At 39.3% G+C, this 15,670-nt stretch overlaps 1 protein-coding gene across 14 annotated transcripts in view; it reads right to left on the minus strand.

Moving 5' to 3' along the window:
• Positions 1-15,670, minus strand: part of LOC136829355 (histone-lysine N-methyltransferase 2C-like) — a 189,130-nt gene that overhangs the window by 97,714 nt on the left and 75,746 nt on the right. For all 14 annotated transcript variants that reach the window (XM_067087796.1, XM_067087799.1, XM_067087798.1 and 11 more), the window contains one exon: positions 13,636-13,757. In XM_067087796.1, coding sequence (XP_066943897.1) covers positions 13,636-13,757 — 122 coding nt within the window. The remainder of the gene's footprint in view (positions 1-13,635; positions 13,758-15,670) is intronic.

A 15,670-nucleotide genomic window follows, 5' to 3' on the forward strand; every position in this document is an offset into this window, starting at 1 on the left:
AGTGATGACAGTCAATCTGTTGGTAATGACTGCAACTGTCTGTTCTTCCTATGATGACACGAATACTTGGACACAAAAAAACAACCAAGAACTCTTCAGAAGTTTGATATGCTCTTTCTCTACAGACCCAGTACCATTTGCAGGAAGGTTCAGATAGGCTCACAAGCCCTGAGTCTATACATTGCAGAGCATCAGATTTTCAGGATCTAAAAGAACTGGTGGAATTCTCTGCCAAAGATATTTTTTGTGTTGCCACCACTGAAGAATCAGCATTGTTGTCAGTCACTGGAACTGGAAAATCCTCAGGTACAAATACTACACTTCCAAGATTTGGTGAGCTAACATAGCTAGAGGGATCAAATCCTGAAGTGGTTATGAGGTACTATATTCTCCCAACACCAGGTGCTCTATTAAAAACCTAACATGATTTTACTTACAGACATGAATATCTGCTGATGTTTTAATAGTCATTGAAAAGTGAAATGTCATCAGATTATGCCAAACTGGATTTCACCAATTTATTTGCAGTCCAAAAGATCAACATGACTTAAAGTGAATAGAGAGATTATTTTTCAGATCCCCTGTCAACAAAGCCTTGATCAACCAGCTGGGAGGGGGGGGATGTCAATGATTACTTTTTACTCTGTGAATCCTAGCCACCACTGGAGTCAAAGTTCGTGTGAAATACTACGGGGTCATCAACAGCTGGAAGCAAAAATTGCTAATTTGGTACCCCACCCACACATAATGCAAGAGCTACCTTATGGGTGAATGTATGAAATGTAATAGCAGTCTCCTAAGAGATCAAAAGCAGCCAAAATATCTCTCATCCTTATCAACCATCTTATGGACCCCCCATCTTTATTCTTACATATCAAAAAAGAAATTTATTAAGCTGACTGAGGACTATATAGTAACTGGATTCCATCCTTGAGATGCTTTTTAGACTACAAAGTGGTAAATGTTAAACTTTCTTAAAATGCCTCTATCATCAACCTGACCACATCAAATGCAAAAATTCTTGGTGTTGTGGGCACAGGAACTGAAAGAGACTGGTCAAGGTGATAAAGGAGGGCTTTTTACCAGAAAGGGAAAGCAATACCAATCATGAAGTACATCGATGAGCCAAGGCTGGCACTGTACAGTAAAACCCCGTATTCCCGCTCTCACAAATCACGGGCTCACCTATTCACGGATTTCTCTATGGAACATATATACACTTTATTCGGGGAAAACTCGCCCATTCGTGATATTTTTCACTGACAAATATTCACTAATTACTGTATTTTCATATAATTTTCATGACTAAATGCACTTTTTGTGATAAAACTATTAAAATCCTCGGGTATAAGCATTTTTTTTTTTTTTTGTGTTTGAACTATCAAAACAGACACTTTTAAGTGTTTTTAGAGGGGTTTTAAGTATTTGCGGATTTTCGGTATTCATGGGGGGGTGGTGTGTGTGTGTGTAGTATGCATCCCTCCCCGTATATGGGGAGTTTACTGTATAGAAAAAACCAAGTACTGTATAGAAAAAAACTAGTGTGTGTACCATGCAAGGGGAAAGGCATCTGTGATTTTGTCATCCATCTGGCAACTTGGTTGATGTACAGTATCCTAGTCTAGAGGAGGACGAATCGGGCAGTGACGACCAAGATTTGCCTCAAACTTATATGTGTATGAAAATGCTAGAGATGGATTTTGCCATAGGCAGAGTACCCTCACGTAAGATACTTTGTCATCCTGGCATAATTCTGCAAACAAGTAGAAAGTGAGAGTAATGCAAGTGTCATTAGAAAGACTAGGCATTAGCAGGAGCAATAAATGCCTCTGAATCTGGACCAATCTGGACCAATGTGAATAGGTGCAACTGGGCACTTCCTTGTCCACAGAAGTAAGGCAACATTTGATTAATGGTTTTGTGACAAAACAACTTAATTTTAACATCTTACCTTTTGATCAGAAGACTGTACTGTATTTAAAAATTTGATAAACCTAACGGGTTAATTAGGAGGACCACAACAAATAAGAAACTGTAAAGGCAATTAAAATGACAAATTGTTTAAATATCTTTCAAATTTATATTCACACTAGCTGACCAACCTGGTGCTGCCCGGGAAACTGAATGACAACCAATAATCTCTCTCTCTCTCTCTGACACCCCCTACTCTCTCTCTCTCACTTCCTCTCCCTCTCCCACTCTCCCTTTCCTGTTAAGATAGTTCCATCAATTGCATTGCCCAACATTTCTGACATTTTATATTTCACCCCTTCTCACCCAGCATTCCTGTCAGGGCTGAACTTGGACTTAAAGGGATCGGGAGTGTGACTATTCATCTCGTCAGCCTGGAAAACTATGTATTAGACACTAATATCTGTCATTTTTTACATTTTTCACCCTTTCTCACCCCATCCTCTTTGTATCAGGGCTGAACTTGGACTTAAAGGGGCATCAGGAATGTCACCATTTGTCTCAGTAACTCGAAAACTAATATCTGTTCTTTTCGGTTATTTTTACGTCACACCCTTCCCCACCCTTTGGTGCCAGGGATGTATTACCCCACCTCAGTATTCTTTTCCAGATAGTAAGTCATATGTATACCAAAATGAGGTATGATAAATTTGTAGAGTTTAGTGTCCTTTGGTGTTAGTAATGTCTTAAGCCCACAGTACTCTTCTTGAGATAGTAAGTCATTGTATACTAAGTTTGGTTGAAATTGCTCAATGCATTTCAAAGTTATGCTGGAACACACACACACACACATACATATACTGTATACATACATTTTATATATACAGATGAACCAACTTTTCTTCTGATATACTACTAGTATGGTGTAATGTTAGACAAATATCAAGTCATCCGAACGTGAAAGAAATTTTAAGTCTTTTATAAGTCTCTTGATGCACTGCATAAAACATGGCACAGGTACACAATCCTTTATCCGAAATTCTACAAACCAAAAAGCTCGAAAAGCCGAAAACATTTTCTGGAGAGTAGAGCATCAATTCATAAGGTTGGCAGTTTGGCTTGCTAATGGCTGACCTGAGTCATTTGGGTGTGTGCTGCTACTCAAATTATTTTTCTAATGAAATCCCAAGAACTGACCTTAGAAAATCCCAAGATTAAAAAAAAAAAATCCCAAAATAATAAAATAACTGTATCTCTCTCTCTCTCTCTCTCTCTCTCTCAGGAAGATACTGCTAATTTGAGTCTCTTTGACCAATGAGTATTAGCATATATGCACACACTGTCTGTGTTTTTATAATGATTTAAAAATGTATAGTACAGGTAATACATGTTTGGAAGACAAAAAAACAAACAAATTTTGTTGCTGTCAGTCACGTGGACTTATTATAAGGGGTGTGACCAGCAGGTAAACAGAAATGGATTAATATTCCTCGAGAGATTAAAGAGATGAATCTCTCTGAAAATATACTGCTAATCTGAGTCTCTTTAACCAATAAGTATTAGCACATATACACACACAGAGTGTGTGTGTGAGTACGTGCATTCATAAGGTTTCAAAAAATGTGTAGTACAGGTAGTACTTGGTAATTTGAAAAAAAAAAATAAATAAAAAAAATAAAATAAAATAAATAAATTTTTGTTGTTGTTGTCAGTTGCATGGACTTTAAAGGGTGTGACCAGCAGGTAAATCGAAATGCACAGTATTAACATTCCTCATGAGATTAAAGAGACGAATTTTGTTTTGAAGGTTATGTCAACACAGCGTTAGTAAATATCTTCTGAAGCAAAAAAAAAAAAAAAAATAAAATAAAATAAAAAATTCTTTCGTTCCTGAAAAATCTCTGAACCAACAACTTTGCACTCAAAAGTAATGAGAAGGAATTCATTCTATTCTTCATGGAATCAGTAAAATACATACACTATTAAAAATTATGTACTGTATTCAAAACACATACATTGTCAGCTTCACGTGAGCATAACGTTCTTTCTCAGACAGAATACAGGTAAAACCTGACTGGCTGGCTCGCTGCCAAGGAGAGCTGTTGGCCAATGACAGCCCTCTACTTCTGTTCTATTTACAGGTATATTTTGATTCCAAACTGTGTGTACGGCACTAAGTTTGAATGTTGTCATGATCATGATTATTTGACTACTGATGGGAAAAATTACTCAATAATTTCCTATATATACTGTATTTGCCGGCGTATTAGACGCTTTTTTAAATTTTTAAATGTACTAAAAACTGCCCTGCATCCAATGCAGCCGTACAATGGACCCCAGCCTACTCGCATTTCTGGATTCGCGGCTTCACCTATTCGTAGATTTCTCTGTGGAACATATATACACATTGTTCGTAGAAAACTGTTATTTTCATAATAAAATTAAGTTTCATAAAAACTTACCAAGTGATTACATAGCTATACTTTCCACTTGTGCAGCAGCTTATATTTTAAAATCTGCAGTAGCGCTCCGATTGTTTTCTGTAGGTGACCAGCCCCGCCCACTAACGGGAATACTAGGAACAACTTAGCAGACAACCTCATTCTGTTTCTGCCCTTATGTCCATCAGAGGGGAGGAGGGTGGGCTTCCACTCTTTAATTACTTGGTAAGTAAATATGAAACTTATTTTTATGAAAATAACATTTTCATATAAGTAACTTACCAAGTAATTATATTGCTAATTCCCACATTGACAGGAGGTGGGATACATGGACATATTCCATTTCAAAACATTGAGATACGTAATGAATCTGAAATAGAAAAAAGCTGCTAGCATTGGAAAACAATGCTTGTTGTTTCCATATCAGTTAGGAGAGCCATTGCAGGAGAATATTGCCTCTGGTTGGTGCCCATCTTAACTTGTAGTGGTGCGGCAGTATACCCAAGGAGCGCCTCTACTGAAGTGGGAGCTTTGCAGCCAAGGAGTATTCCACTGGCTGGCAAAGCATCATTAAGTGCCCTTGCCCTGGGCGCTGTTCCAAGATATGAAAACATCCAGAAAATTTTGTCACCTGCACTGAAATAAAACAACTACCCATCCACTGATGGTGGTGGGTGCTGCACATACATTGTAACCCTCAGCGCCCCCCAAAATTCTGCACCCTACTACAAGGTGAAGAGATAGGAGGAGAAAAAAATCACGTTTCCTCCCTCAGTGCCATGCCAATTACTAATAATGGTCCCAAGGTACTGCAAAATTTTCAAACACTGTTTTGACTTCAAGGAAAATTTAGAAGTGAAGAACTATTACACTTCTAGTGGGCCAATTGCCAAACAGCAGTGAGTGACATAGCGAGCCTAAAAGCTAATGAGGTAGAGGAAATCCTGGTGTCTTAGCTTTCCTTTAACAGGTAGGTAAATCATTCTCCTGAATCTGAGAGTGCGTCTCAAAAACAAAGTTCATTGGAGATGAAGGACAATGCATTCAAAGACCAAGGGTGAGACAGGATCTTGTCCGGACACTCTAGGTATGGATGGTCCTGTGATTAAAAAGCTTTTTCAGGTAAAACCTGAAAGCTCAAACTAGACATTTCGCTCACTCGCCCAGAGCCAGGGATGTCCAGTAATCACTTAGGGGAGGAAGCACGGATCCTGTTCACAGACTGTCTCCCCCTGAGTAGAATCTACTTGCTTGTCTATATTCTGAAGCTCACTAACTCGTTTGGCATTTGCTAGGGCTACAAAGAACAGAGTTTTCTAGGAGAGGCTCAATAGAGGGACACATGAACCACTCGAGAGCCACATCCAAATTCCAATATATGGAGTAGACTCCTCTCTGCCTCGGAAGTCTTGAAAGACTTCATGGGTCGCTAAGATCTTGGTTAGAAGATAAAACTAGACCTTTGTGTTTACATACTAAGCCTAGCATTGCTCTACAGCCCTTGAAGGGGGAAGAAGAGAGCCCCTTTGGCAGTCCTCAGGTATAGGAAGAGCTCCCTTATCTGAGCTAAAGAGGAATTCGTAGATGAGATGTTATAGCCATTACACCATCAACGAAAGACTGCCTACTTAGACTGGAGTATTTGGCAAGAAGACTGCTGTCTGCATCTAGCAACAGTCTCTGCAGTCGGTCTTGAAAAGTTCACTTCTTCCAGGCATGCTCCCGCACAGTCTGTAAATCTGTCCAAGAAAAGAGACATCCCCCTTTAGTGGTATCTTTTGAAGTGAGGTTGCCTGAGTGGATATGGATTGCAGAAGAAGTCGTAAAGGGTCCACCAACAACCTTGTCTGGTTTGGGAACCAATATTCATGGTCCAGAACGGGGCTAAGAGTGTCATTGTTACCTTGTGATGAACTTGAAAACTTGCTCAGTCCTTCCATGGCATCAGTTGCCCGTGCAAGAGGGACTAGGATTGGAGAACAAAATCAGGAAGGCAATGGTTCCTTGAGGCGGCAAAATGGGCCATAATCAACCTTTCCCACAGATTCCAAAGATCCCACAGATTCCATCAACCAGGGGATCCAAGGGGGATCCAAGGTCCACTTGGAGGGAAGGACATGCTTCTGACAGTTCCGTGTCTCCGCCATATCTAATTCGTCTGCCCTACAAAATCAAGTGACTGGAAAACTTGATTTGATATGTCCATCGTAGGAGTTCTCTGCTGACTGTGTGAGAGAGAGAGAGAGAGAGAGAGAGAGAGAGAGAGAGAGAGAGAGAGAGAGAGAGAGAGAGAGAGAGAGAGAGAGAGAGAAACTCTTTGCTTCCTTCTTCTCCATATGCTTAAGGACTGTGGTCTTGAACCAAGATTACTGCAGTCTAGGTGTGAAAAAGGGTTGAGAAGTATTGAAGCTGTGAGTGCAAAGCTTTCAGCTATCTGACAGAGATGAGAATATACTTAGGACTGTGGTCTTGTGACAAGATTACCACAGTCTAGGAGTGATATAGGGTTGACAAGCGCTGAAGCTGTAAGTGAAAAGCTTTCTGCTATCTGACAGAGATGAGAATATACTTAGGACTGTGGTCTTGTAACAAGATTACCACAGTCTAGGAGTGCAATAGGGTCGATAAGTGTTGAAGTCGTAAGTGAAAAGCTTTCAGCTATCTGAGAAGATTCTGTTCTTCCAAGGGCCGCGTCCTGGAAACTACCCGGTTCCCCAAGCACTCTCCAACCCAAATCCTAGGCGTTTGAATGGAAAACTAGGTCTGAGTTTGTAGTATGAAGGCACTTCCCTTCTAATGGTTCATGTTTGGACAGCCACTACTTTAGGTCCGACCTAATTCAGCGCTAAGGGGAAAAACAAGAGTGTCCAGCTGCGTTTCCCTGCCCCAAATGTTAGAAAACCTCCTCGCATTTTCCTTCAAAGGTAATCGAAGAAGTCAGTCATCCAAGTAAAGAATGACGCTCCAGAACACAAAGCCAAACGCTAGAGAAGTGAGGACTCGAGAGTAGGCTTGCCATAGAGGGGCCTGAACACAGATCCTCGCACTAGAGGATTCTGTCCTGTCAGACGGACTTGAGATACTCCGAGAGTCCAGTGGGGACATGGAAGGATATTTCCTGCATAACTCAGGTCTTCATCCAAATGCCCTAGGAGAGTGGATGACAGGATTGTCTGGTTCATCTCTATCCTGAATTCCTCTTCTATTCTAAGAGAAAAAAGGGGCATTGCGGGTCGTGCAGATTCACTGACTACTATGCAGTCTCACGGACAACTGAGGGAACTTATAGATCCTCATCCTGACCCAAAGACCACCATGTGGACTAGCTGCTGACCCTGATGACTCTTTGACAGTCGGTGGACACCTGGACATTCGAGCGACTCGATAACACTACGTACAGGGTGAAGACATATGAGGAAGACACGGAAACCTAGCACAGGCATAACTGTGGGTTTGACAAACTGAGCCAAACCTCCTGCAGAACAGACACCATTCTCTAAACTGTGTCCTGAGGGGAGAGGAAATGTAGGCCCTGAGGCAAAAATAACAGGGCTGAATGCAACTGTGTGACTCACTCAGCAGTAAAAGAGCACCCAAGTTTCTCTTTCTGAGGTTTCAAAGTAAAGAGCGGAGATCTCTAGAAGACATCTCAATCATTCTTCCCCACACAGGAAAGGACTCAGAGACAAACCTAGGTAATGTCTCTCAACTAAAAGCTGGAAGTCCCCTACCTTCTTAACCAGATCTCCTGCTATGAAACTCAAAAATACTGGACATAAGTGTCCTCCGAAAAGGGCTCTCCATATGCAGACTAATGCTCTCCATATGGCACCCAGATGCAGGAGACTGATATTGAAGAAGTGATGCCAGGTTATCAGGAACTGGTGCCGGTCACTTGTAAAAACCAGAGCCAGGCACTCAACTGGGAACTGGCTTTCAAGAAAGAACAACAGTACATTCTAAAAAAAACTGTCTGTGAGCGGGTGATAACTATTCACAGGCAGGATTCAAGTACTGGATAGATACAGAAGTTCTGGAGTAGGCACCGAGCATTACGGAATCGGCGCCGGACGCCCAGGAATTGGCGCTGAACTTTTGGCAACCAATGCCAAGCATGCAGAGGTAGACAGCAGGTGCTGAGCACTTGGAGACTGTGATTGTCATATGTGCCCAGAGAAGAACCTCTAGTCTGTTGGAACGTAATAGGAGACTTCTTGTTTTCACTACATCTCTTCAAGGGTTGGGACGCGCTGTAGAAAACCCCTAGAACGCCTCTTGTCAGGGCTAACCTTGAGCCCGATGACATCTGGTGGGCACTAAAAGGGGATGCCCTTCTAATGGCAGTCTGAGGGTCTTCCACCACATGAACTGTGAGTGACAGGTTCTACCGAGTAGGCAACTTCCTGTGGGCAAACCCCCACCAACCTCCTTTGGACCTTCGGTATATCTTATCTAGGAGCGTTGGTGGGGGGAAGGGGGGGGTGATGACTGAAGCCACTGGATGCTTGAAAGTTGCTGGGCGCTCGGGTGCTGGGCGCCTACGAGCTCTGGACTAGAGTTTTGGCTCCAAATGCTGGTGCTCCACAAATGGAGGTTTAGGATACAAGCACCATGGAATTCCAAACTGGAATGTATATCACTATACATCCTTTTGGATGCCTTTTCAATGGTTGTCCACCAATGCCTGGGACTGGACAACAAGTATTTCTTCTCCCAGGTTTAGGAGAGCAGGACAGTGACCTTTGGTCTAGGAGATTTGACAGGCAGAATAGTCACCTCATCCCCTACACTTCCAGCAAGAAGCCTTTTCAGTAGCTGTCTATCGCAACCTGGGACTGTACAACAGGTTTGACTGAGGGGGCAATTACCCGAGGAACTTCTCATCAGCCTCCATTGGTCTTTCAGTATGACTTCTCCCAAGTTCAGGGGAGTATGACAGTAACTTAGGCCAAGGAGAACAGACGGGCCGGATAATCACCTCCTCCACTGCCCATCACTGCACTATCACAAGGTTAATTTCTGTTAACCCAAACACAAGGCTGGCAAAGGCACAGGAAGGAAGCAAGGGAGCCAGGCATGGGAGAAGACAAGAGGGTTAGTAGCAGGGGAGAAAAAATTAAAGTGGGAAGAGTTGGCGCCAGGTGCTGGGTGCTCCCAGGATGTAAATGGTGCCAAGTGCAGCTGGGCGCCAGGTGAGCTAGTAGCTCCGGAAGCTAGTGAGCACTCCCGGGCACTTGGCGCCAAAGCTAGCAGATGCTTCTAGGCGCTCGGCGCCGAAGCTAGTAATTTCTCTCCTTACTATGTTCTGCCCTTACACTTTTTCAGTTTCCTGCAAATTAAAGTGTAATAAGAAAATGTTCTAAATAAATTTTTTACCGACAATTGTTTTGAAGCACACAGTACCATCACACAAAACATATCTCAATTCCTTATCAAACACTATTTGAGACTTGCCAATATGTATTCGGCACTGAAAACAATGGTTCAGTAGCAAACACGATGTTTTCGTTATATGCTACTCAGTAAAGGAGAGTTAATCAACTGATTGCAAAATCTGTTGTGAAATATGATAAACTTGAATCAGATCTTAACAACAAAACAATAAAATAATGACCCTGAAAGCTGTAGGCTTGAAGGCTACTCGAAATCAGTGATAATACTTCACTGAAATCCGGTTATGTAACTGATGAATAATATACAAAGCTGCCGCAAACACCTGATGTTTACACAGAGCGCAGCAGAAAGAGAATGAGGTTGTCTGCTAAGTCGTTAGTATTCCTGTTAGTGGGTGGGAATGGTCACCTATCAAGAGCGCTACCGTGGATTTTAAAATTTAAGCTGCTGCACAAGTGGAAAGTATAGCTATGTAATTACTTGGTAAGTTACTTATATGAAATTCGCCTATTCGCAGTATTTTTACTAGATAATACTCACAAATTACTGTACTTTCATATTTTCATGATTAAATGCACTTTTTGTGATAAAACTATTAAAATAATCAGGTTTAAGCATTTTTAGCATATTTTTTTTTTTTTGGTGTTTTGAACTATCAAAATAGGCAGTTATATGCGTTTGTAGAGGGGTTTCAAGTATTCACGGATTTGAGCTATTTGCGGATAGTGGTACGCATCTCCAGCAAATACCGGGGGTTGGCTGCATTTTGGATGGGAGACCGAGCACTATGCCTAGCCTACAACGAACATGCTGGGTAGGCACAAAAATTGTTGCTAATAATAAAACATTGAAAAACAAGCATAATAACTGGAATAAAGTATGATATCATATGTAAATTTACACTCACCTGTAAAGGAAACTGAATGAAATTTACCATAAATAAACAACGTTTACATGTTACTACAACATGCCACCAAGACGACGCTATGATTTTATTTGCATCCACTCATTGCAAATGGCTGACAGGCTAACTGCTGACGTATCGTAAGCAATGTTTTGTAAGCTTGTGATAACAGACTCATAATCTGGCTTGTTTTCAATATTTCATTATAAATAACAAACTTACGAAAAATTGCTTAAGATACGTTGTCAGTTAGCCTGTCAGCTATTTGCAAAAGAGTGGATGCAAACAAAATCATTGCGCCACCCTGGTGTCCTGTCTCGATAACACATAAACGTTGTTTATTACGGTGAATTTCATTTAGTTTCCTTTAAAGGTGAGCATAAATTTACATAGAATACCACTAAATTTAAGCTGCTGTTTGTAGCTGAAGCTGAAGAACATAAAACTTGGAGGCTGCAAAACATTTGAAAATATGTGACATCTTCCAAACCTGGCAAAAACACCATTTCTTTGCTTAAAATTTTCTATCTTTCTAAATACAGGTCAGCTACATTTTTAGCCCAGCTTTGACAATTTACAAAAAATGCCTAACTGCTATCAGTAAATTCAGTCAATTGATGATTTTAAGAATGTTAACATTACCAAAATGCACATGGAGCATGATCATAATGTTCATGCATTACTACCCTAATACAATTCAACTTGTATTTTAATATTTTACGTACATTTTTATTTATTTACTAATTTGTTAATTTATCTGTTTTTCTAATAACTAATCTCTTCTTTCTGTATTTCTCATTACCTTCTATTGTTTCTTTCAAATAACTCCATACTTTTTGGAAGCTTGAATTTCAAGTCAATGGCCCTTATGAGCTTGTTCCATATAAATAGGGTTCATCTTCAGAATTTAATTAATTAATCAATTAATAATAATAATAATAATAATAATAATAATAATAATAATAATAATAATAATAATAATATTAATAATCAAAAGCCACAGCACTATTAAAAATATTTATGTACAAAGTTAAAAATGAAAGGGAGAGACTTTCAGATACTACTCCGTATCCCTCATCAGTCCTACTGAGGACATGGAGTAGCATCTGAAAGTCTCTCCCTTTCGTTTTTAACTTTGTACATAAATATTTTTAACACTAATGTGGCTTTTAATTCTCAATATTATAGCCTTGTTACAAGGTCGTCTGTTTCACAACAACAACAATAATAATAATAATAATAATAATAATAATAATAATAATAATAATAATAATAATAATACTGTGATATTATTAAAGTAAAACAGCAGTTTATTAAAATTATCATTATTTTAAACAACTGTAATATCTGACTTTAAGAAATGGACACTACTGGTGTAACAGTCTAACTGGGGCCAACACTTCCCATATATATTTTACAAGTCTTGCATGCCACACCCATACTCGGGGTGACTTAGTACCCCTGCTGGCGGACCAAAAGAACCTTATGGCTCCCCCCCTCCCCCTAACATACAGTACACACATCAGTTTTCAGAATTTTGTATAAGGGATTGTATACCTGTACATCAAACAGTTTTTTTTCACTGAATATGCCCTTCTGAAATGGGAGTGCATCTTATATATACAGTACAGTACAAGCATTAAACAATGTGATTCTTACTATAGTACCATTTGCCAAGTACATAAATTTACAATTTTAAAAGATGGTGGCATTCTTGATTCACAAAAAAAAAGCAACACATCTTTCTAATATTTCAATACAAAGTACACTGATGGCTGACTATCATGTTCTATGTCACAGCTGAGGAGCAATGATATTCTGATTAGTGAAGAAGGGGTGGCCAAATGTAATGTATACAGTACTACTCTTAGCTAAAAAGACTCAGGACTTCTGATGACTCAATTCTGCTAATGCTATCAAACCAGGCAGTGTAACACGAGAAAAAAAGGTATTTTATTTTCTATGATTACTGAGGTTTAGTGAAATTTTGTACATATACATCTTTACTTCATTAAAATCTTATGCTGAAACCTCACAGCCAAGATAAAACTGTCCCATTATCTAGGTAGGTCCAAGTTGGAATGCAAGTGGCTGAAATAACATCAGGACCAAACCACTTTAGATAACACGCAAAACTCTAACATCCCTTTACTACAGCCTAAACTTCTACAAAATTAAACTCAAGAAACAGGGCATCACATAACTGCAACACCACAGCCTTAAGGAGCATTAATTTGTCAACGTCTGATGGTTTTCATGCTATGTAAACTGTTTCATAACAAATCCATTACTTTTGATTAGAAATAAGCCCACTTTGCAAGCATGAAATCATCCCAGACACTTCAACACAACTTAAATAAATAAATGACAGCCAGCCAGTAGTACTATCTGTGTGTGGGTAGATCGCCAGATCCCATGAGCCACAAGAGTCAATTTTTTCGACCGGTTGGGACCTAAAGTCCTCCTTTGCATCAGCAGTACAATCAGCTAACTGCCATTTTTTCTTTATTTATGCAAAGGGGTCTAAAGCATTTGGGAGGATTTTGTGCACTAAATGACTTTTTATAAATACTGGGTTGGTATAAAAATTATTTAAAAAAAAACTGCTCACTATATAATGTTGCCTTTTAAATTAAACTAAAAAAACAATTATCCAAATACCATACAACCATTTGAATTCCTCCTAATTCATCAAAAGTAAGAAATGAGGCCTATAAATTTACTAAAAAAATAAAGGCATAATAACAGTCAGTGAAATATAAGACATAATACAGAACCAGTATAAAGCAACTGGAGAAACTGGAAACTGTCACATAAAAAGTAAGTTTATGGTAGTTATGGTAAGATTTTAAACAGTACACCAGCAAATCCTACTCATCACCTGCAGTATAAGATCAGATAAAAAGCAAGTAAAATTTAAAACAAAGCCAGACAAAACATACTTGCCAACGAACAAAATATTTGCAAATATATTTTGGCACTAACCTGTTTATTCTTATAATATTCCTTCTTATTCTCTCGAGCTGTTTGGATCAGCATCTTTTTCTGTTCTGCATCTTTCAAGTTCTTCCATATTCTTCTTATCTGCCTTTCTCGGTCTGGTACAGCTAAAATTACAAAAAACAGAGAAAAAAATTAGGAGAATATGATACAGTATTGTCCCTCAAACAAGATTTCAAACCAAAAATATGCCACTTCTTATGATCTACATGTGACTAACACATGCCTTAAGTGGTAAAGCAGCTAGTAGACTGTTTCAAACTGAAACAATGAATGTAGTTCTCTGTTACCATTCCATAAATTACAAGTTTTGTTATACACAGACCAATTAATCGTAATACTGTATCCCTTATACAATGTAAAACAGACCCTGTTACACTGACTTGAACTGAAAAAAGAAATTTCCAATGAGCTTGTCCAGCCTAGAGTCCTTTGTCTGCCTGCAACATCTCTCATTCTTCTGTACATCAGAATGCCATTTATTGTTATCTCAACATCTGCCTGCAACATCTGTCATTCTTCTCCATAGCTGATGTCCTTTATTACTACCTCAATGCTATTTCTAAGGCTATGTGAATTAGTATTGTTTTTTATTGCTATCGCTGATCTTTCCCTGCTTGTGCTATCCTTTAGGGAAGAATAGTGTCCTTTCCATGCATACTGAACATAAAGCTTGGATTTCAGAGAATATTCTCTATAAAACCACAGTGAAATACTAATTTTATGTATCCTTAAAACAAATTACTCTTCCCATTCCCCTTGCTTGTGCCCACATTCGAAGAATGTTATCTTTATTATTATTTATTATTATATTACTATCCAGATGCACCAAATTCATATGGAACAAGCCCACAGAGGCCACTGACTTGAAATTTAAGTTCCCAAAGAAGTAAGAGAAGGTAGTAGGAAATACGGAAAAAAGTTATCAGTTATTAGGAAAAAAAATTAATTAACAAATTAATAAATAAATAGATAAAAATGTAAGTAAATAATACAAGGAGAGCTGCTTTAGGGTAGTACTGCACTGCATCATTGCTTAAACTTTTGAGGTTCCAATTGCACAACATCCTCTGGGAGACTTCCACAGTCCAACGTATAAGGTTCCTATTTTTCCATTTTGGGACGTATATATAGCTGTACCGCATGGCTGGTGCTTCCAGTTTACTCCTCTGCAGGAGCATGGAACAACAGAATTTCATGAATGACCTCCCTTGGAAAGAAATCTGAAGGAAGCCTTCCCATGACCAATTGGATGAAAGGTGGTCTAGAGGTATGCCATTGTGAAGCAGAGCAAAACTGACAATACCAAGCTGTTGGCACTGACAGTTAGGCAACTTGGTTTGAGAAACAGCATAGTGAGACAGAGACAAGGAGGCTGCACCCCCAAGTTGATGGCAGCAGATGTCAATTTCTTCCTCAGAGGTTAACTAGACCCTCAAACAAAGTCCTAAAACTAAGTCTTATGAAAAGAGGTCAAGAGCCACAGGATTCAAAACAAGCAGCAAGGCATAACCCAGAAAGATCACATGAGACAACATCCCCATTACATTATCAAAACAGACAGCATACAGTATATGTATCGTGCATCCAGAGAGGGGACATCATCCGCTGAGGGAAAACTAGAAGCAGCAAGGTCATCCTTTGGCAATGGTTTCAAAAGCCTGCAAGGGGAGACAAGCTTGAGAAGGGAATCCCTGGATCTTGTAAAACTTACATAGATGTTGGTCCACAAGATGCAGATTGTAACCAAAGATGAACAGATTTTTGTCACCTTGTGTCTCAGAAAAGAGGTCCCACACAGGGTCGGAAATGTTCACTTTCAACTTTCCATAGAAGGTACAGAAAAATTTTTAAAAAATCAACTTTTTTTTTATATTACCATGTGCATTTGCATACCTTCCTCTTTCCACTGATGCATTTTTTCAAAATTGGACAACCTAAAGTTTGCCCAGTTTCAGGGTGTTGTTAATGTAAATTTAGTCTGGCCTGTAAGCATTAAAATTCTTGAAAGATGTATAAT

Source organism: Macrobrachium rosenbergii, chromosome 44 (genome assembly GCF_040412425.1).
Source record: "Macrobrachium rosenbergii isolate ZJJX-2024 chromosome 44, ASM4041242v1, whole genome shotgun sequence".
Lineage (NCBI taxonomy): Eukaryota > Metazoa > Arthropoda > Malacostraca > Decapoda > Palaemonidae > Macrobrachium > Macrobrachium rosenbergii.